The 23,008-nt window shown below is 44.9% G+C and overlaps 2 protein-coding genes across 2 annotated transcripts in view; one reads left to right on the top strand and one right to left on the bottom strand.

The window, feature by feature from the left end:
• The window catches only part of LOC137535883 (uncharacterized), a 242,496-nt gene extending 219,698 nt beyond the window's left edge, over positions 1-22,798 (top strand). The window contains 6 exon segments of the mRNA XM_068257761.1: positions 1,487-1,606; positions 1,800-1,934; positions 2,018-2,141; positions 2,262-2,359; positions 2,471-2,831; positions 19,943-22,798. Of these exon segments, the coding sequence (XP_068113862.1) occupies positions 1,487-1,606; positions 1,800-1,934; positions 2,018-2,141; positions 2,262-2,359; positions 2,471-2,831; positions 19,943-21,234 (2,130 nt within the window). The 3' untranslated portion in view covers positions 21,235-22,798.
• Positions 1-23,008, bottom strand: part of LOC137537252 (uncharacterized) — a 1,269,057-nt gene that overhangs the window by 255,707 nt on the left and 990,342 nt on the right. The window lies entirely within an intron of this gene.

The raw sequence follows: 23,008 nt of genomic DNA, 5'->3' as shown, positions 1-23,008 counted from the left end.
AGACTAGCTCCGTTGGGGCCCCCCTGCGATCAAAGGGGCAGCTCCCCTCTAGTTATGACCCTTATGCACCCTTCTGCAGTATAGCCATGTCCCCCCTGTGTCCCCCAGCATTGCCATTATCCTCCAGTATGTAATGTCCCCCCTCCCCAGTAATACCATTTCTTCCCCAGTATAGCCATGTCCCCCCTGTGTCCCCCAGCATTGCCATTATCCTCCAGTATGTAATGCCCCCCACCCCAGTAATGCCATTTCTTCCCCAGTATAGCCATGTCCCTCCTGTGTCCCCCAGCATTGCCATTATCCTCCAGTATGTAATGTCCCCCACCCCAGTAATGCCATTTCTTTCCCAGTATAGCCATGTCCTTCCCCCAGCCCCCCTCCCCCCAGCATTGCCAGTATCCTCCAGTATGTAATGTCCCCCACCCCAGTAATGCCATTTCTTTCCCAGTATAGCCATGTCCTCTCTGTGTCCCCCAGCATTGCCATCATTCTCCAGTATGTAATGTCCCCCACCCCAGTAATGCCATTTCTCCCCCAGTATAGACATGTCCTTCCCCCAGCCCCCCCCCCCCCCCAACATTGCCAGTATCCTCCAGTATGTAATGTACCCCACACCAGTAATGCCATTTCTCCCCCAGTATAGCCATAACCCCCCCCGGTCCCCCAGCATAGGCATTATCCTCCAGTATATAATGCCCCCCACCCCAGTAATACCATTTCTCCCCAGTATAGCCATGCCCACACTCCAGTATTGTTCCCCTCCCCCACCTCCATGCAGAGTAGTAATAGGAAGGATTACATTGGTTTATATCTAGCTGTCACAGTGTGCTCCAGTCCTCTGCTCCCATTAGCTTCAGTCTCTGCCTCTCCTCATATTCTCATCCATCTACCACTACCAGCACTGCTGTAACATCACAGGAATGGTAACAGTGGGAGGGGGATGTGAGGAGAGAAGGCCAGCTGGAGAGGAGGCAGAGGGAGGACAGGACTGCAGCACGCTGTGAGTATAGTGCACAGGTAGCTATAAACCAGCTTATTATGCTTTCCTGCAATACTCTGCATGGCCCCACCACCCACAAGTGACAGCAATGGGGAGTGGGGGGATCATGTATCATGTACGATAGATTTCGCTGCCGGGAGACTTGGGCGCAGGATACAGCCGGTATGGCTTATCCTGCTGTTGCACAAGTTTCCAGCGACGTTAATTATTATTCCCCCTCTAGGTTCACATGGATGGAGGGGAATGCAATAATTTTTCTTCCAGCAATTGCTGGATGCCGAATTATAGTGTTTTATAAGTAACTTCAGCTTTGTCTTCTGACGGCGCTGAAGTTACTCACTGTGTAATAATTCCTATTATGATCTATGGTGGCGCCGGCTCCGCCCAAGTCTCCTGCGCTGGATTGCCAGTGGTCGCCTGTATCTGTAGTTTCACTACTGACAACTGTGGAATCTGGATCATCCTCCCATTATTATCTATCCAAAGGCAGCAGCATCCCGTACAGATCACATGACCACATCACTGAGGATGGAGGAGGACCAGAGTCACCTGACTGAGAGGATATTCAACCTCACCCTGGAGATCTTCTGTCTGCTGATTGGAGAGGTGAGGAGGATTCTGGGAGGTCACATGACATCACTCTTATCACTATGAATAAAGCACACTTGACCAGAGTGGTGAGGAGGATTCTGGGAGATCATATGACAGCACTCTTATCTCTAATAATAAAACACCTGACTGGAGAGGTGAGGAGGATTCTAATAGGTCATGTGACTTTAATGTTGGTCTTTCTATACAGAGATTTCCTCCAGTGAAGTCTGGTGATCATGTGACCATCACAGTGCCCCCACCTCACTCCCTGATATCTAACGGACACAACAGCAAGAAGATTCTGAATGTCATCAGGAGGATGATGGAGCTGCTGATGGGAAAGGTGAGCAGTGCTGGGAATTATGGGACATTGTTCAGTTACAGTAAGGGGTGTATCAGGGCGGTAACTGTTTAATTGTTTGTCAGGTTCCTATGAAATGCCAGGATGTCGCCATCTATTTCTCCATGGAGGAAGAGCAATGTATACAAGGACACAAGGACCCCTACAAGGACACCATGATAGAGAATCAGTCGCCCCTCACATCACCGGGTAAGAGGAGACTTTCATTTCTTCTAAATGAGAGCACAGTATGGAGGGTCCCCTAAATCCCCCATCATCTGATAATCACATAGAGACAATGTATTCAGTCAGTGTGTGTGTTTCCTACAGATATATCCAGTAACAGCAACCCACCAGAGAGATGTACAGGTCCTCTTTTTTACCAGGATTGTCCACAAGAAGTTCCCACTACCCCCCACCATTATCAGGTAGGTTGGATGAGGGTCATCAGTGACTCTGTACTGTATGACATTGTTTCCTTCTGTGATTGCCATTATCTGTGTTCACATTTTACATTTTCTCTCATTCTGTGCACTTAGTGTGGAGAACTGATACATGTAAGTGCTGCTGTGGTTAAAGAGGAAGAAGAGATGTATGTGAGGAGTGATCAGCAGTCTATGGAGGAGGGTGACATGATGAGGACAAGTAAAGAGGAAGAAGAGATGTATGTGAGGAGTGATCAGCAGTCTATGGAGGAGGGTGAGAACATGAGGATGATTAAAGAGGAAGAAGAAGAGATGTATGTGAGGAGTGATCAGCAGTCTATGGAGGAGGGTGACATGATGAGGACAAGTAAAGAGGAAGAAGAGGAGACATATGTGAGGAGTGATCAGTGGTGTATGGAGGAGGGAGATATGATTGGGCCAACTATAGAGGACCCTTTTACAGAGCGCAAAACTAGTGAGTAAACAATATTAAATATTTTTTTTTAGTTCTTATGACCATGGCCTCAACTCACTAAGGTGTTATATATTTATCGAATGTTTTATTGATAAAACATTGGATAAATATATAACACCTTAGTGAATTCAAAATTAGATTTTACCCATTAGGTAAATTGTCAAACGTTCGATAAAGTGTTTGATAAAGCTCCGTGAATTGAGGCCCGTGTCACTGCTCACAGACTGGCCATATTAAGGGTTATACTAAATACTCATGTTAGAGTTTTGTCATCTAAAACAGTTATTCTTGATTTTGTTTTGTCTTGTACTGTACAGTCACATAAGACTCTTTGGGGCTCATTCATAAAGCATTAGCACATTCGGTATGCAGAAAACAGCTGACTTTACCGAGCACTTAGGAAAATGTTGATTCATAAAGGCTGTTACCGCATGAAAAGCTGAAGTTACCGAGCAGCGAGGTAAATTACCGACTTGTGCAGTAAATGCCTCAGCAAATGTCAGTAAATGTCAATATATAAAAGATAGATCATGTGGATAGATAATCACCTCTGGTGTGGTGATTGGTGAGATGAGAGCGGAGAGTGTGCGATACTGTGGGAAGCCAACATGACTCAGACTAGCAGAGAGGGATAAGCTGTGACTGACAGGAGCAGAAGCCAATAGAAACAGCCCCTGTCTCCTGTGAGTCGGGATGATGCATTTTGATAGGACATGAAGCCTCCTCTGGCGGGTGCAGCTTTTCTACCCCCAGGCAGTGAGCAGAGAGGACGGAACAAAATAAGTTTCTCCTTGCTCCCTTCAGCAGTTTAACCTCTTCAGATTCTGTTTGAAGATGCAGAGTAGCTAGTGGGGAAATCATCTAAGCAGGGCATGTGTAAAGTCTCCTGGAAGTTTATCTAAGCTGTGGCAAACAAATAAAATGTTAATAGTCTAATAGATTCAGAGTGGCCAGAGGCAGTATAACAAACAGTATAGCAAAACATGTACATCTAAAGCAGTGATGGCTAACCTTGGCACTCCAGCTGGGACAAACCTACAAATCCCATCATGCCTCTGCCTCCCTGAATTATGCTTAGAGCTGTCAGGGTATTGCAATGCCTCATGGGACTTGTAGTTCCTCCACAGCTGGAGTGCCAAGGTTAGCCATCACTGATCTAAAGGGATGTCAGGATGCCTCTTACTATTGTAACACTGTCTCTCCACAGAGTTTTGTCTACTGAAACCAGTACATTACTGAACTTCTACCGCACCTGAGAACATTGTTATGAATTGGCACACAAAAGTCTAAAATACAGAATGTGGAGATTTACAGAGCACTTTAAATTTTCCGCACTGTGCTCTGTGAATTGAGGCCTTAGTGTTAGTAATAAACTGATTATGGTCACTGTACATTACTGTACACAGATTGGTCACAGTAGGGGTGACTTAGTGTTACCAGCCTGTAATAAGCTGATAATGGTCGCTGTACATTACTGTACACAGTTTGGCCACAGTAGGGGGTGACCTAGTGTGACTGGCCTGTAATAAGCTGATAATGGTCACTGTACATTACTGTACACAGACTGGTCACAGTAGGAGTGACTTAGTGTTGCTGGCCTGTAATAAGCTGATAATGGTCACTGTACATTACTGTACACAGATTGATCACAGTAGGGATGACTTAGTGTTACCAGCCTGTAATAAGCTGATAATGGTCACTGTACAATACTGTACACAGATTGGACACAGTAGGGGTGACTTAGTGTTACTGGCCTGTAATAAGCTGATAATGGTCACTGTACATTACTGTACACAGATTGGTCACAGTAGGAGGTGACTTAGTGTTACTGGCCTGTAATAAGCTGATAATGGTCACTGTACATTACTGTACACAGATTGATCACAGTAGGGATGACTTAGTGTTATGGGCCTGTAATAAGCTGATAATGGTCACTGTACATTACTGTACACAGATTGGTCACAGTAGGGGTGACTTAGTGTTACTGGCCTGTAATAAGCTGATAGTAGTCACTGTACATTACTGTACACAGACTGGTCACAGTAGGGGTGACTTAGTGTTACTGGCCTGTAATAAGCTGGTAATGGTCACTGTACATTACTGTACACAGATTGATCACAGTAGGGATGACTTAGTGTTACCAGCCTGTAATAAGCTGATAATGGTCACTGTACAATACTGTACACAGATTGGACACAGTGGGGGGTGACCATCTATTGGATCCCTGGTTCACACTCCCCCCTTTTTTACACAAATGGTATGTACATGGGTTATAATTTATGAAGATATGGATATGGTAGATTAATGTATGTAGATAAGGTTAGGGTATGAGTATGTGGAGGGGAAATGACTGAGAGTGCGACACATGTATGAATTTACAGTGGGGTCGCACGGTTAAGGATCCCTATTTTTATTCATAAGCAAGTCGATGTAGATTGTAAATCCCTGATCCATTATGGCACATTGAATCTGTTTTGGTGCTGGTTTGTAGAATTAGGTGCATCTTTGGGGAAATTGCAGGAGAATTAGATATTTGGTAGCTCCATGATATATGAATTGAGCGCCGATAGGGAGATGTGCAATATAAATAGCATATGATTTAGTACATAAGTGTAGGGGAATGTGATGTAATTTTTCACTTTTTATACTATTTTTTTAATTGTAGTATTGTTTTATATGTATGAGAACGCGGCTGTCACCCACTGCCTTTTATTCTTTTTAATAAAGCCTGGATTTTACTCGGATATACCGCCTGGACAGCAGAGTCATATTATATGCAAGGTGCAAGTTGTGAGCTGGGAGATCTTCATGCTGCATGCATTAAGCAAGATTTGATGCGCAACTGGTCTTTGGATTTGAATTTTATTTGAGTGAGGTACTCTCGTTTAGTTGCGATCCCCTATATTTTGGTACTATAATCTGTGGAGCGCAGTGCAATTCCGGCTATTGGTAAGACTTTTCCTCTTTTGAACTGCTGCAGACATGGATGTATTTGAATTCAGGAAACACAGGGATGTGGACTTGGATCAAATTTTTCAGGAAGATGTAACTACACATACAGGCCTGGAGCAGGACTTCAAGCAATTGCAAAATCATATGTTGAAAGAACTTCAGACCTGGTGGGACTTGGCAGCTCTGCATAAATATGTAATGATCTGCTCAGCTGCCTGTGCAGGCAGGCAGCTTTTTGACCATTGTTTAGGTTTGCATGCTGCAGGTCTCTGGAAAGGAGACCTTCTGTCAGTTTTGCAGCTTGTGCTTGCTGAGGGATTTGCATACGTTGTCATGCAAATTGCGTGGCCACATTCATTGGAGGCGTGTACTATAAGTACTATGTGTTTCCCACAATGCTTCGCTGGTCATAAGGATTCCTTCCAGTGAAACACTCCTGGAGGAGTGTCAGCCATGCTCTTTGTTTTGAAGATCAGCTTAGAGTAATTCCTGGAAACTGTGCTAAGCAGGTTCCCTAGTGCAGTTAGGATTGTTTATCTGTTTTGTTTGTCTGTTGCGGTTGTCCTGTCCCAGCGGTGGCCGACAGGAAGTCGTTCTGATCTCTGTTCTTGGAGCATAGCTGGTGCAGCGGTTGCTACCAGCTATCTCTTCTGTTCTGCCTCCCTGGATCGTACTAGTCTCTTTTTGCTAGTGCTGTGGATCCTTCTGTTCTGCTACTTTGTACTTGGATCGCACTAGCATCTTGCGCTAGCGCTGTGGATCCTTCTGTTCTGTCTTCCTGGATCGCGCTAGCCACTTTCGCTAGTGCTGTGGATCCTTCTGTTCTGTCTGTCTGAATCGCACTTGCCCTACCGTTAGTGGCAGTGGATTCCTCTGGTCTGGATCTTGGAGCTAACCTCAGCTGTGGTCGCTGCTGGTTACTCCTTCTGTTTGTCCTGTGCTTGGATCACACTGCTCTGACAGCAAGAGCAGTGGATCTTTCTGATACCTGGTTCGCACTGGCTCTGACGGTAAGAGCAGTGGTTCCTGTTTGATCGATTCTCGTTGTCTGTCTGTTTGCGTGTGCTTGCTGGTGCCTGCGGTAAGGCAACCGTGTAGCAAGCGCGTTTGTGTGGTGTCTGTCTTGTGTCGGTTAGTTAGGCGTGCTTGTCCCTGTTGTGCTTATCACGCGGGGACCGCGCACGAACGCGTGCACTGTTGCGAATGAGTGCGGGGTACGCGTTCAGTTAGTGTTTGTTGTTTTCTTTATCTTCTCGTTGTATGATTTGCTGTGCTTTTGCTATCCTCGTATTCTGTTCTGATCTGCCTTGTGTCGCTTCTGGCAATCGCCTTTCTTGCGGTTGCGTTTCTGTTTCGTTTCTGCTGTTGTGTGTGCGCGGTCGCGGGGTGGCGACTAGGTTGGCGCGCACACATACAACCTGTCCCTTTGCTCGTTCTCATTCGCAATCGCTTCTCTTGCGATTGCGTTCTGCGCTTCGTACAATTCCTGTCTGGCATTTGTGGAGGTACAGAGGATTGGTTCCTCTGCACTCCCCAGTGCCATCTGCCGACAGGAATTTCCCTCTACGGGTGCATAGCACCTTTTGCTGGGTTCCTGCAATTATACGCTTGTGGAGGATTTCCGCAGTGTCAGCGCACATCTTGTGCGCTGATCACGGAGAGAATCCCACAATCGTTACAGTATGACCAGCCCAACCCAAAACCCCAGTGTAGACGGAATTTCCGATTTGTACGATTTTGTCGAGTTTGGGTCCTGTGTCTTTAAGAGCTTTAAAAGGCTAAACTCAGAGACCAAGGCGGAATTTCTTTCTGAATGTGTGAGGTTTTGCCTAAATCCCACCTTTCAGATTACTGATCCGTCCACGTCGGCTCTTCAGTTTGCCTATGTGCTCTTAAAAAATGATTTGTTCACCTGGGCATATGATGTGCTAAAAACCAATTCTTGGAATGATAATCTGTATCAGTTTCTTGCAGTGATATTCTCTCACTGGTTTAAACTGCCTGGCTTACCACCTGCTCTGATTGATTGTGTAGCTGCTGATAAGTCAGCTGATCTTTCCCTTCCATGCAAAACCTTTCAGTATGACAATCAGTTCAATGTGTCAGTTGCCACTTCAGGTTTTAAAAAGCAGCCATCCAAAGCCTCTAAGTCTAAACGTAAAAGATCTAGGAAGGCTTCCCAGCGGAAAGATCCGTTGCCCATAGCAACCACAAATAAAGAGGTTATTTCTGTCAAGTCTGAAATGTGCAAAACCATTCAGTATAACAATGATGTTGATCTGTCTCCTGTTTTTTTGCCTCAATCCAGAGCTTATGTGGATCCTACTATAGGTAGGATCGCACACTATATTAAAGCAGTTAAAAAATCTGTTCTTGTTCCTGAACTCCACCCATATGGAGATTATCTGGATACTGGCCTGTTTGAACCCCCATTTGCTTCCTGGGATGTTGGGGCCTTGCTGGAGGAACTCGATTTTGATTGGAAAGCCTTTTGCGATTTTTACATCGCAAAAAGCGAGGATGTCTTGAATGATTGTCTCGATTCTATGTACCTTTTGATTGATTCCGATGAATGTGACGAGGGTGATGTGGATCTGGTGATTTATGTGTGGCAGACTATTTTGGATGAGTTGCACACACACCAACCAATTGATTCCAATAAAGAGACATCGTTGTCGGATGATTGTTCCTGCCTTTCTGAGGTAAAGCATGAGAGTCTTGACTTTGTGCAATCTGAAATGAATGAGTGTGCCGCTGTGGTTGATTCCTGTGCGAATCCTGAAGGATTCTCTCCTGACAGTGTGCAGTTTGAATCTGTGCGATCTGATGCCTGTTTCTCGGATGTTCCTGCAGATCATGATCGGCATGAGTCTGCCGGTTTCCTCAAGGATGTGTGGGATCCTTTTTCATTTAGAAACAGATCTTTGAGATCTTCCGTCTGTGACCTTGCTATGGGGAAGATTTCTCGACTATGCAGCGTCAAAAGTAAAATTAATATGCCTAATAAAGTTTATCCTGTTGATGTCACTATTTCTTCTGCAGATGAGTCTCTGTCTCACCCTGTTCACACCTGTAAGGGCCCGTTGCCTGGGGACAGTTGCTCCAGTGTTTCGGTCCTAGATGCCTTGCAGTCTGCTCCGCAGATCGCGGAGGTTTGCGCTATGGAAGCGTCAGTTTCACAACCTAAAGTGATTTTTGATTCGCAGGTTTTGCGTTCTGATTCCTCGGATTCGACATTGTTAGCCGAATCTAAGAGTGAGACAGCGCTTCGGTTTTGCGAATCTGATGCTGAACCTTTTTTGCCTTGTTCAGAGACGCTTTCTCTGAACCTGCCCTGTACCATGAATGAAAACATGTTTTCCTTTCACACTGACATTTGTGAGTCCCTTTTGTGTTCTGAGGAAAAGGCTGATTCTGCACCCTGTACTCTGGATGAGTTAATATGGCCTTGTTTAGAGTCTCCTGCAGTGTCCCTAGAGGCTCGTCTAGGTATTGCCACTATACTCACCTGTTTTTCTGCAGTTTTGGAGTTGCAAGCTAGTTTGACTGCTACGCAGAATTCTGGGTGCAGTGAGATTAAAGTTAGGGAGTCAGTGTGTGTTCCAGTAAATACTCCTGTACCTACCCCTCATAATGATGAATTTCAGTCCCAGTTTATGGTGGAACTTTCCCTGGGACAGCTGCCCTGTCCACAAAATAAAGTTCCAGTTTTGCCCTGTAACATGGATAGTTCAGAATCCTTCTCAGAAAACTTGAAAAATGATGTTCCTGAAGTTTTGTCTGATGTTCTGGAGGTCTCCGAGTTTCTCCCAAAGGGAGCAGAACTTGTAGGAGATGTCTCCTGCCCCCCAAGTCCTTCTGAGGTGTTGCCCACTTCAGTAGGCATTGCTGTTGTGCTGACTACCTTTGCAGCTCTGGTGGAGCTTCATGCATGTGTAGTCTATGATGATATTGCAGTCACAGAAATTTCTGAATTTGAGTCCGAGTCTTCTTTTGAAAGACCAGTGCCTGTAGCCTCTACTCGTGATGAATTTATGCCCGATCCTGGTTTTGGTTTTCTCGTGTCGGACTCTGAGGTTGGCAGTTCCCCAACATGTCCTGAGGTTTCTCCTGTGCTGGTGTACCCCAATGTGCTCTGTGACCCAGAAAGCCCAAGTGTGCTTCGGTTACCAGCATACTCAGATGCTTCCTCAGTGGAGATATGCTCTGATATGGCCTGCCTGGTCGCATGCCCAGAAGTGGTCCCGGAAAGTCCTGATCTTGATGGGTGTCTGGGTAATTCTGAATCCAGAATAATCATTGGTTCCATAGGGGTTCTTGGCGGTTCTCCATGTGAGCCTGGTGAGCGTTCTGGCCTCTTGGGATCTCTGCAGAGCTCCAAAGGGTTTTGGGAGATTCCGGGAGAGATTTTGCTTGATACCCTGGATAGGATCAACAGTGGCTTTTATCTTGAAAGAGACACTTCGAACAGGTATTGTGGCAGGTATGGTGTCTTCGGGCGCTCCTTGGAAGGTGGTGGGTATTGTCTGGAGGGTGTCGATGGCTTCTTCTCTGGCATTCACAGTCCTGATGGGTGTTACACTGAGACTTGTAGTACTGATGGGCATGTTTCGGTGGCTTCTGCTTCCGATGAGGTCGGTTTCGGGTGGACTGACTCTGGAATTGGACCTTGTCGGGCTCTCCCGACCTTCATGAGTCTTCCGTTAGAGTCTTTTGCTAATAGCAGTTTTGAGGGTCGTCTGGAATTCGACCCTGGAGGGGGGGTACTGTAATGATCTGCTCAGCTGCCTGTGCAGGCAGGCAGCTTTTTGACCATTGTTTAGGTTTGCATGCTGCAGGACTCTGGAAAGGAGACCTTCTGTCAGTTTTGCAGCTTGTGCTTGCTGAGGGATTTGCATACGTTGTCATGCAAATTGCCTGGCCACATTCATTGGAGGCGTGTACTATAAGTACTATGTGTTTCCCACAATGCTTCGCTGGTCATAAGGATTCCTTCCTGTGAAACACTCCTGGAGGAGTGTCAGCCTTACTCTTTGTTTAAAGATCAGCTTAGAGTAATTCCTGGAAACTGTGCTAGGCATGTTCCCTAGTGCAGTTAGGATTGTTTACCTGTTTTGTTTGTCTGTTGCGGTTGTCCTGTCCCAGCGGTGGCCGACAGGAAGTCGTTCTGTTCTCTGTTCTTGGAGCATAGCTGGAGCAGCGGTTGCTACCAGCTATCTCTTCTGATCTGCCTCCCTGGACCGTACTAGCCTCTTTTTGCTAGTGCTGTGGATCCTTCTGTTCTGCCTCCCTGGATCGTACTAGTCTCTTTTTGCTAGTGCTGTGGATCCTTCTGTTCTGCTACTCTGTACTTGGATCGCACTAGCATCTTGCGCTAGCGCTGTGGATCCTTCTGTTCTGTCTTCCTGGATCGCGCTAGCCACTTTCTCTAGTGCTGTGGATCCTTCTGTTCTGTCTGTCTGAATCGCACTTGCCCTAGCGTTAGTGTCAGTGGATTCCTCTGGTCTGGATCTTGGAGCTAACCTCAGCTGCGGTCGCTGCTGGTTACTCCTTCTGTTTGTCGTGTGCTTGGATCACACTGCTCTGACAGCAAGAGCAGTGGATCTTTCTGATACCTGGTTCGCACTGGCTCTGACGGTAAGAGCAGTGGTTCCTGTTTGATCGATTCTCGTTGTCTGTCTGTTTGCGTGTGCTTGCTGGTGCCTGCGGTAAGGCAACCGTGTAGCAAGCGCGTTTGTGTGGTGTCTCTCTTGTGTCGGTTAGTTAGGCGTGCTTGTCCCTGTTGTGCTTATCACGCGGGGACCGCGCACGAACGCGTGCACTGTTGCAAATGAGTGCGGGGTACGCGTTCAGTTAGCGTTTGTTGTTTTCTTTATCTTCTCGTTGTATGATTTGCTGTGCCTTTGCTATCCTCGTATTCTGTTCTGATCTGCCTTGTGTCGCTTCTGGCAATCGCCTTTCTTGCGGTTGCGTTTCTGTTTCGTATCTGCTGTTGTGTGTGCGCGGTCGCGGGGTGGCGACTAGGTTGGCGCACACACATACAACCTGTTCCTTTGCTCGTTCTCATTCGCAATCGCTTCTCTTGCGATTGCGTTCTGCGCTTCGTACAATTCCTGTCTGGCATTTGTGGAGGTACAGAGGATTGGTTCCTCTGCACTCCCCAGCGCCATCTGCCGACAGGAATTTCCCTCTACGGGTGCGTAGCACCTTTTGCTGGGTTCCTGCAATCATACGCTTGTGGAGGATTTCCGCAGTGTCAGCGCACGTCTTGTGCGCTGATCACGGAGAGAATCCCACAATCGTTACAAAATATGAGAAAAAAGGGCTGGTCCCTAAAAGATATAGATGGGAAATTGTTGCCACGGATGGAGAGGAGAGTGAGGATAATAACAAAGAGTGGTTTGAATATGTTGAAGCATGTGGGGTGGGTATGGTTAAATTAATGGTTAAAAGGAAAACAAGGAGATTGGAGCGATTGGGTGGGGAGGTTGAAACGTTAAAACTTAAGCTTGATCCGTTCAAACACTCAGAAGAGTACCAAATGAGTTCTAATAAATTGCAAGAAACCCTGAATAATGTAGAAAAGGATATCATACTGGATAAACAAACAGTTTAGTAAGGATATCCAAGTGTACAAGAGCAATGAAGCTTACAAGTGGCAAAAAACGAAACCGGTGGAAGGTTAATGGGCCAAAGTGGAGGTTATGGGAGGAAAGGGGGGTGTGGGGAGCCAGGAGGTAATTAAGGTGCAGGAAAGTGGGGCAAGACCTAAGGCGGGACCTGTAACCGGGGTGAGGGATCCACCTAAAATATCTCAACCCAGGCCACAACCACCCTTGCAGACCTACAATGGAGGTAGGGGTGGGAATACAGGGAGGGGCAGAGGTTATATTCCATACCCTTATAAACCTTATTCACCTGATCAGCCCAAGCCCCCAAGGATTAATGATGGTCAGGATAGGGGGTGAGGATATGGAAGGGGGAGGGGGCATTACCCTAACCAGAATAGAACCCACCCAGCCTTTGTGCCAGAATTTCCTGTATATAATAGATTTGAGCCCCTACAAACTTATGTTGAGGAGGAAGCCCCACCTTTTTTTCACAGACCCCAATACAGACAAGACGAATGGTATCAAGAACCCCAGTACACCCACAAAAACGGGAGCAAAAGAGAGCTAGGAGGGGAATCAGAGGAGGAAGGAGATTACAGCAAGAAAAGAAGGGAATAGCTAAAGAGGGGGATGGTATTTTTAACATAAGTGGAAAGGAGTTAAGTAAACAAGAAATTAAATTACTGGATAAAGGGCTTAAGTATGCTCCAAAAAACTCTATCAATAAATTTGAAATGTTTGTGGACATACATAAGTTTGTTAGGAAGTTGAACTTGAAGAGGTACTATTTGGATAAAGGAGGCCCCAATGGGAGAGCAGATGTGGTTACAGATAATAGAATAAGTCAATATGTCCATACAAGTATGAGGAACAATTCTGTGTTCAATCCCTCAGAGAATGCAAGTAAACATAGTATTGATGTTTTTAAGAATTTAGTTATTAATGATCTGGAAAAGATGGAGGTGTCTAAAAGAGATGGCAATGAAAGAAAAATATGCAAAATGCTGAAAGATAAGAAACTGGTTGTAAGACCAGCAGATAAGGGGGGAGGGGTGGTCATTTTAAACAAGGAACAGTACTTTGGAGAACTGGATAGGTTGGTCAATGACGACACTACATATAGTAAGCTTAAAGGTAACCCTGTGTCACAATATAAGAAGGAATTGACATCCATCTTGAAAAAAGGATTGGATGAAGGCCTGATTAATGAAGCTGAGTTTGATCATTTGATAATCAAGAATCCCAAAACCCCCATAATTTACCAATTGCCCAAGGTGCATAAGTCAGTATCCTCTCCACCAGGGCGTCCTATAATCAATGCCATTGATTCAGTATCCTACAGGCTGGGGGCCTATCTTGATAGGTTCTTGTAGCCAGTTGTGTGTGGGTTACCGAGGGTGTTAAGGGACACGGCCCACGCACTGGAGGTGACAGATTGGATTAGGAGTGAGAGTGCCACAATGCTAGTTACAGCAGATGTGGCATCTCTATATACGAATATCTCACATAAAGGAGGGTTGGAGACAGTGGAGATGGCACTCCGGAAGACTAAGCTGCATCCCAGACAAGTTGAATTTTTGATTCAACTTTTGAGTTTTGCCTTGTCCAGAAATTATTTCTGGTACAAGGGGGAGTACTATGTGCAGACAAAGGGATGCGCCATGGGGGCCCCCTTCGCCCCGGCCCTGGCTAACATCTACATGGCCGAGTGGGAGGAAGAGGTAAACAGATTGAACCCTGATAAAGTGAGCAGTTGGCACAGGTATATTGATGACCTGTTGGTTATGTGGGTGGGAACTGAGGAGGAGTGGATAGAATTTCTGAGGAGGGCAAATTCCTTGTGGGAGAATATCACACTTGAAGCTGAAACTAGCTATTCTACCATTAATTTTTTGTATTTGACTATTATGAAAATGGGTGACCATCTCACTACAAAATGTTTCTTTAAAAAGACTGATAGAAATGGGTTTATACCCATTTCAAGCTGCCACCATCCATCTTGGATAACGGCAGTTCCAAAAGGCCAACTTCAGAGAGTAAGAAGGTATTGCTCTACGGTACGGGATTATTATGCACAGGCCCCTGTTTTGGGAAAGAGGTTTGTGGATAAAGGATATGATGCCTCCCATATTGAAGCATTAATGAGGGAGGTGGGGAACATGGACAAAAAGGAGATGATGGGACGGAGAGTAAAAGATGATGATAACCACATGATGCTTCCCTTTGTCGGTACATTCAATGTCCAGTATAGGAAATTTGAATAAATTGTCAGAAGACATTGGCCGGTGCTGGTACAAGACCAGTCCCTAAGTAAAGTTGTGCCACCCAGGCCTAAGTTCATATATAGGAGGGCCCCTAATCTAAGAAATGTATTGGTCCCTAGCTGTGTGGATCCCCCGGGTAGACCCAATGTGTTCTGGGAAAGAAATGGATTCTTTAAAATGTAGGGACTGTTGTCTGTGTAGGGAGACTAATAGTATAACAGCGGATGAGGTGGTATCAACCTACGATGGGAAAGGCTATAAAATTAAACAAATGATCACTTGTTCCTCTGCATATGTGGTATATGTGCTATCATGTACCTGTGGGTATCAATATGTTGGTAGGACGTCGAGGGCATTGAAGAAACGGGTATACCAACATATTTATAACATTAAAAAAAGGATACAGATGGCACAGTGTCTCTTCACATTTTGCAGAGGTACACAATCAGGACCCTAGCGGTCTACAGGTGATAGCTGTAGAACAGGTGCATGCACACTGGAGAGGGTCCAATAGGTTACAACAACTATGCAAAAAGGAAGCTGAGTGGATTTACAGGTTGGGGACTATGGAACCCAAAGATCTCAATATTGAAATAGACATTAATTGCTTTATTTCTAATAATTAAGTTAGGGCACATGGTGATGGGGGTGATCATGGATTTATAGAGAGGGAATGGTGGGGATTGGTTCCAGATGGTTTGCAGTGGAATGTTGGTAATGTTGGGTAGAGTTGTATTATGTTGGAGTTGATAAGGTAGGGGTTTATTTAGGATACCTACCTTTGTTGGGGAAGGAGTTAATGTATATGATGTGGAGGTGTCACGGGTTGGTAATGTATGCTGACCCCTTTTGGGTCTGGGTATGGGTATGGCTCTAAAAGGGGTAGGAGGAGGTGGTAATCACGTTAAGTGGTGCCATGAGGGGCACAGTTAGTAGGATGTGGTAATCATGGTTGGTGGCTATGATGGGCACTTATATACACATGATGGGTATAACACGTGGTATGAATAATGTTTATGTGGTGAGTTAAGTTCACAGTATAGGAGAAGTTCTCCCATGAGTGTAATCAAAAGATTGGGTTCACACTGAATACGTCAGGTGACACACTGTGGGTTGCACTCTATGAATTAGTAGGGTTAGCTTTGGATAGATTAAGGTAACAATATGTGAAGAGTGCACTGTGAGATTACCCGGGTGTGGTACCTGGTTCACACTTGAACACGTACATAGAAAGTAGAAATGTATAGATGAGTATTTAAGCAGGTGATGGACAATATAGATGGGACATGACTGGTAGTATGGCACCAGTGTTTTTCACAGGAGGCTGTACCACTAAGGATCCCTGGTTCACACTATTTCACATAACGAATTGATATGGTGAACGGTGGTAGAGATTGTGGTGTGTGGAGTAGTGAACAGTTGAAAGGGAAATGACAGTATGTGAGGCCCCCGTGGGTTTTGCCTAGGCAAGGGCTCACCATCTATTGGATCCCTGGCTCACACTCCCCCCTTTTTTACACAAATGGTATGTACATGGGTTATAATTTATGAAGATATGGATATGGTAGATTAATGTATGTAGATAAGGTTAGGGTATGAGTATGTGGAGGGGAAATGACTGAGAGTGCGACACATGTATGAATTTACAGTGGGGTCGCACGGTTAAGGATCCCTATTTTTATTCATAAGCAAGTCGATGTAGATTGTAAATCCCTGATCCATTATGGCACATTGAATCTGTTTTGGTGCTGGTTTGTAGAATTAGGTGCATAAACATAAAGAAAAGGACTCCCCTATGAATGAATTCTGGTAATTTATACAAATCAATCCATGAAATCGTTTGTATCAGGATAATTAAATTTTATTAACAATCAATTCACATAATAAAAACATTAAAAACGCATAAAAAAAACCCCCATAGTTCCTGCAATAAGGAATCTCTGGATATAAATACATGTGTAATAACATATTATTGGGTACATAAGTCTTGGGCAGAAAATTGAGCCGTGCAAAAAAGGAAGAGGCTGTTTACAGCCATCAAACATGGAAATACAGTGAACTTACAGTATACAAAAATAGTGCAATAACAGTGCATAAGGGGTGGGATAGTGGGCTGCGCCCCACACCCAGAAACACCGGGATATGCGCCGCAGTCCACACCCCACCACCAGTGCTGACCACTACCTCAAAAGATGACTTTACATACATAGAAAAAAGTGCATTAGTACATAGTTATTAATTATAAATTATAAAGTACAGAGTGCAAAGCTGATCTAATGCCCAAGAGTGTTACCTTAAAGGGAAGGTCCAAGCAAAAAAAAAAAATGAGATTCACTTACCTGGGGCTTCTACCAGCCCCATGCAGCCATCCTGTGCCCTCGTAGTCACTCACTGCTGCTCCAGTCCCCCGCTGGCAGCTTTCTGACCTCGGAGGTCAGGGCCAAATTGCGTACATTTTTACACATTCCCGCTAGTGCAGGATCATTAACACATACATTTTTACGCGTTAGTGGTGAAACGCGTAAATTTTTGTTCCTGCACTAGCTGGAATGCGTGAAAATGTATGCAATGTGGCCCTGACCTCCGAGGTCAGAAAGCTGCCAGCGGGGGACTGGAGCAGCAGTGAGTGACTACAAGGGCACAGGATGGCTACATGGGGCTGGTAGAAGCCCCAGGTAAGTGAATCTCATTTTTTTTTTTTGCTTGAACCTTCCCTTTAAATAGATACAGGGATCCAGAGTGGGGGATGCCGCCCTTCGCACAGGCATACATTACCAACCCGTGACACCTCCACATCATATACATTAACTCCTTCCCCAACACAGGTAGGTATCCTAAATAAACCCCTACCTTATCAACTCCAACATAATACAACTCTACCCAACATTTCCAACATTCCACTGCAAACCATCTGGAACCAATCCCCACCATTCCCTCTCTATAAATTCTATGGGCCTGATTCACAAAGCGGTGCAAACTTTTTCGCGGACTTTTGCGCACGCAATTTGCCGTGAATCGCGGCAAATTGCGCGCGCAAAAGTCCGCGAAAAAGTTTGCACCGCTTTGTGAATCAGGCCCTATGTATGTAAAGACATCTTTTGAGGTAGTGGTCAGCACTGGTGGTGGGGTGTGGACTGCGGCGCATATCCCGGTGTTTCTGGGTGTGGGGCGCAGCCCACTATCCCACCCCTTATGCACTGTTATTGCACTATTTTTGTATACTGTAAGTTCACTGTATTTCCATGTTTGATGGCTGTAAACAGCCTCTTCCTTTTTTGCACGGCTCAATTTTCTGCCCAAGACTTATGTACCCAATAATATGTTATTACACATGTATTTATATCCAGAGATTTCTTATTGCAGGAACTATGGGGGTTTTTTATGCGTTTTTAATGTTTTTATTATGTGAATTGATTGTTAATAAAATTTAATTATCTTGATACAAACTATTTCATGGATTGATTTGTATAAATTACCAGAATTCATTCATAGGGGAGTCCTTTTCTTTGTTTATGATTTGAATATATTTCCCCTGAATGTTATTCATGGACATATAATTCTGTTTGCTCGACAAACAATATAGTGTTTTTTGTAGAATTAGGTGCATCTTTGGGGAAATTGCAGGAGAATTAGATATTTGGTAGCTCCATGATATATGAATTGAGCATTGATAGGGAGATGTGCAATATAAATAGCATATGATTTAGTACATAAGTGTAGGGGAATGTGATGTAATTTTTCACTTTTTATACTATTTTTTTAATTGTAGTATTGTTTTATATGTATGAGAACGCGGCTGTCCTTTTGTAAAGTGCGTCCACACGATCGCCTAGCAACAGGGAGGGGCAGGGTTGCGGGATACGTGTGACGCACGTCGTATATCAGAGGTCTGATGTCAGTACGTGACCAGCCCCTGAATGAGTCATTGAGACGAAACGCGTCGGGCGGAGCTTAGGAGCACGCTGACATCCCCGAATACTATCGGCAGGATCGTGCAGACGCACTACCCTGTGTACCGCGGCCAGGGAGAGGAGAGGTCTGTCACCCACTGCCTTTTATTCTTTTTAATAAAGCCTGGATTTTACTCGGATATACCGCCTGGACAGCAGAGTCATATTATATGCAAGGTGCAAGTTGTGAGCTGGGAGATCTTCATGCTGCATGCATTAAGCAAGATTTGATGCGCAACTGGTCTTTGGATTTGAATTTTATTTGAGTGAGGTACTCTCGTTTAGTTGCGATCCCCTATATTTTGGTACTATAATCTGTGGAGCGCAGTGCAATTCCGGCTACTGTACACAGATTGGTCACAGTGGTGGTGGTGGGGGGGGGGGGGGGGGGGGGGGGGGGGGGGCGACGACTTAGTGTTACTAGCCTGTAATAAGCTTATAATGGTCACTGTACATTACTGTACACAGAATGGTCACAGTGGGGGGTGACAAAGTGCTACTGGCCAAACGAGAGATAAAGGGACATATGAGTGACACAAGGAAACAATGGTAATAAGAATGTGTGACACCACATTGTATTGCAAACAAAGTACAAGCTGGCCCTTTAAGAACCGCACCACAACTAAATAAGTCAAATCAAAAAATAGCCTTTATTAGTATAATGTTATGAAAGGATTAAAAACATATTAAAATAAAGAACACCTGGATGGCAAAGGCTCAATGAATCCAATACTATTATGCTCCATATAAAATATATATCATACAGTACGACAGGTAATACATCCAAAGGGACAAACACAACTCCTGCCCTGGGGCGCAAGGTAAAGCTGAATGAGGGGCAGTGCTAGAGGTAGGAGAGTTTCTGCAGGACAAGGGACCGTGCACACTAAGGAGGTGGAAAAGAAAGTGCCAATAGAGGAGTAGCGGACCGGACACTGCCGGAAGAGGAGAATCGCCCAAAGCGGAGAGGAAAAGAATGGCAGCGCAGTGATATAATCAGGGAGGTAGAACCGCCAAACAATTGTGTAAGTGCGCGCTTACCGGTAAGGAGATGAGAGAGGAGCGCGAGCCACCAGTGTGATCACCAAGGTGCTGACTGCTTTCCATGTATGGCCAATGCTGTAGCTGTAGGGAGGGTCAGTGACATGCAAATAACTCTGACTTGTATGCTAATTATATGTAAAGTTATGCAGCTGCTGCATTTGGCTTGTTCTAATCTGCATAAACTTTGCATCAACTTGGAAATATCAGCAGCTCACTGACCCTCCCTAATGATAATTGCTCCTCCTCTCATAATTCTCTAACAGGAAGTGATGATGTTTCTCTATTTGCAGCGCGGAGTCCCGGCATCAGGAACCTCTCAGAGACTCGTCTCTCTGTATCCACAGACTGTACAACGGATGATGATGTCACTGGACAAGAGTCTCCTGCAGATATCCTGGTGACCCCAAATATTCCCCCAGACTCCCCTCTCCTGTCTAACCCTGAGGGGCCTCCTACCCAGCACAACTCTCCCCCTGCTGGAGGGTCTTATTCCTGTTCCACATGTGGGAAATGTTTTCCATGGAAATCACTACTTGTCAGACATGAGAGATCTCACACTGGTGAGAAGCCATATTCATGTGCTGAGTGTGGGAAATGTTTTGCTTATAAATCACAGCTTGTCACACATGAGAGATCTCACACTGCTGAGATGCCCTATTCATGTGCTGAGTGTGGGAAAGGGTTTGTGCAGAAATCAGATCTTGTTGCACATGTGAGATTTCATACTGGAGAGAAGCCCTATTCATGTGCTGAGTGTGGGAAATATTTTGCTTATAAATCATATCTTGTCCAACATGATAAATCTCACACTTGTGAGAAGCCCTATTCGTGTGCTGAGTGTGGGAAATGTTTTTGGTATAAATCAGAGCTTGGCATACATGAGAGATCTCACACTGGTGAGAAGCCCTATGCATGTGCTGAGTGTGGGAAATGTTTTATACGTAAATCACATCTTGTCCAGCATGAGAGATCTCACACTGGTGAGAAGCCCTATTCGTGTGCTGAGTGTGGAAAATGTTTTGGGAGTAAATCAGAGCTTGGCATACATGAGAGATCTCACACTGGTGAGAAGCCCTATTCATGTGCTGAGTGTGAGAAATGTTTTATAAGTAAATCACATCTTGTCCAACATTATAAATCTCATACTGGTGAGAAGCCTTATGCATGTGCTGAGTGTTGGAAATGTTTTGGTTATAAATCACAGCTTGTCACACATGAGAGATCTCACACTGGTGAGAAGCCCTATTCATGTGCTGAGTGTGGGAAATGTTTTGGGCATAAATCCCATCTTGCCAGACATGAGAGATCTCACACTGGTGAGAAGCCCTATTCATGTGATGAGTGTGGGAAATGTTTTGGGCATAAAACAACTCTTGTCACACATGAGAGATCTCACACTGGTGAGAAGCCCTATTCATGTGCTGAGTGTGGGAAATGTTTTGGGCATAAATCCCATCTTGCCAGACATGAGAGATCTCACACTGGTGAGAAGCCCTATTCATGTGCTGAGTGTGGGAAATGTTTTGGGCATAAAACAACTCTTGTCACACATGAGAGATCTCACACTGGTGAGAAGCACTAATTCATGTGCTGAGTGTGGGAAATGTTTTGGGCATAAATCCCATCTTGCCAGACATGAGAGATCTCACACAATGTGTTTATAAGTGTTCTTTTCTAATCTTTCATTTATGCTAGATGCACATGGCAGCGTATTGCATAGAATCCTGCGGACTCTCTCATGCTGCTCAGTGCATTGCTGTGTAAAGCCCCTGAGCTGAGGTGACATGATGAGATAAACACTGGTACATGTAGTACATAAAATGTAGGTGAATTTTCATGTTTCACAGATAGACCCAGGAAGCATCTCTATGCGGGATTCTGGCACAAGCTAGTGCAGCGTGTGATAATATGCAGCTCACTGTCAGTCGTCACTGTGACTGGCTCCTCCTTCTTTATAGAATTTTATAGGTAATCTTATGGATCTGTATTGTTACACCCTCACAGAGGAAGACCGGCATCTATATTACCTGATAATACTATAAATATGACAGCAGCAAAACATGAGGTATTATAAGTCAGATGTATTCCCAGGTCATATTATACTCCAGCACAAATAATGCAGATATACCCCAATGCCTCAGTGCTGCACCCCAAATGTAAATTAGGAGATGATTGGATACAGGTGTTTGGGCTGGAGGTGAGATACAGGAATTCTGGGGTGGAGAGGGGGACAGGCTATTGTTATGTGTTACAGTCACTGCTATAGACACCCCAATGCCTCAGTGCTGCACCCCAAATGTAAATTAGGAGATGATTGGATACAGGTGTTTGGGCTGGAGGTGAGATACAGGAATTCTGGGGTGGAGAGGGGGACAGGTTACTGTTATATGTGTTACAGTCACTGCTATAGACACCCCAATGCTTCAGTGCTGCACCCCACATGTAAATTAGGAGATGATTGGATGCAGGTGTTTGGGGCTGGAGATGAGATACAGGAATTCTGGGGTGGAGAGGGGGACAGGTTATTGTTATATGTGTTACAGTCACTGCTATAGACATTCCAATTCCTCAGTGCTGCACCCCAAATGTAAATTAGGAGATGATTGGATACAGGTGTTTGGGCTGGAGGTGAGATACAGGAATTCTGGGGTGGAGAGGGGGACAGGTTATTGTTATATGTGTTACAGTCACTGCTATAGACACCCCAATGCCTCAGTGCTGCACCCCAAATGTTAATTAGATGATTGGATACAGGTGTATGGGTTGGAGGTGAGATACAGGAATTCTGGGGTGGAGAGGGGGGCAGGTTATTGTTATATGTGTTACAGTCACTGCTATAGACACCCCAATGCCTCAGTGCTGCACCCCAAATGTAAATTAGGAGATGATTGGATACAGGTGTTTGGGGCTGGAGATGAGATACAGGAATTCTGGGGTGGAGAGGGGGACAGGTTATTGTTATATGTGTTACAGTCACTGCTATAGACACCCCAATGCCTCAGTGCTGCACCCCAAATGTAAATTAGGAGATGATTGGATACAGGTGTTTGGGGCTGGAGATGAGATACAGGAATTCTGGGGTGGAGAGGGGGACAGATTATTGTTATATGTGTTACAGTCACTGCTATAGACAAATGTGGGAAGCTGTTGATGGAAACGATTCTGTGTTATGTAACAAAATAAATCCTATTGGAATGGAAATCTGATTTGTCTCCAAGTGTCTCTCCTGTGATTACAACATACATAAATCAATGTCTGCACTTTTGCTGATATCTGCTGGTGACAGAGCTTTCCTTGAGGCTGATAGCGAGGAGGTGGAGCTAATAATATACAAAATACACAACCCCCTGGCATTG

Source organism: Hyperolius riggenbachi, chromosome 10 (assembly GCF_040937935.1).
Source record: "Hyperolius riggenbachi isolate aHypRig1 chromosome 10, aHypRig1.pri, whole genome shotgun sequence".
NCBI classification, from domain to species: domain Eukaryota; kingdom Metazoa; phylum Chordata; class Amphibia; order Anura; family Hyperoliidae; genus Hyperolius; species Hyperolius riggenbachi.
Note: the sequence above shows the minus strand (reverse complement) of the source record. Positions and strands in the feature narration are given on the sequence as shown.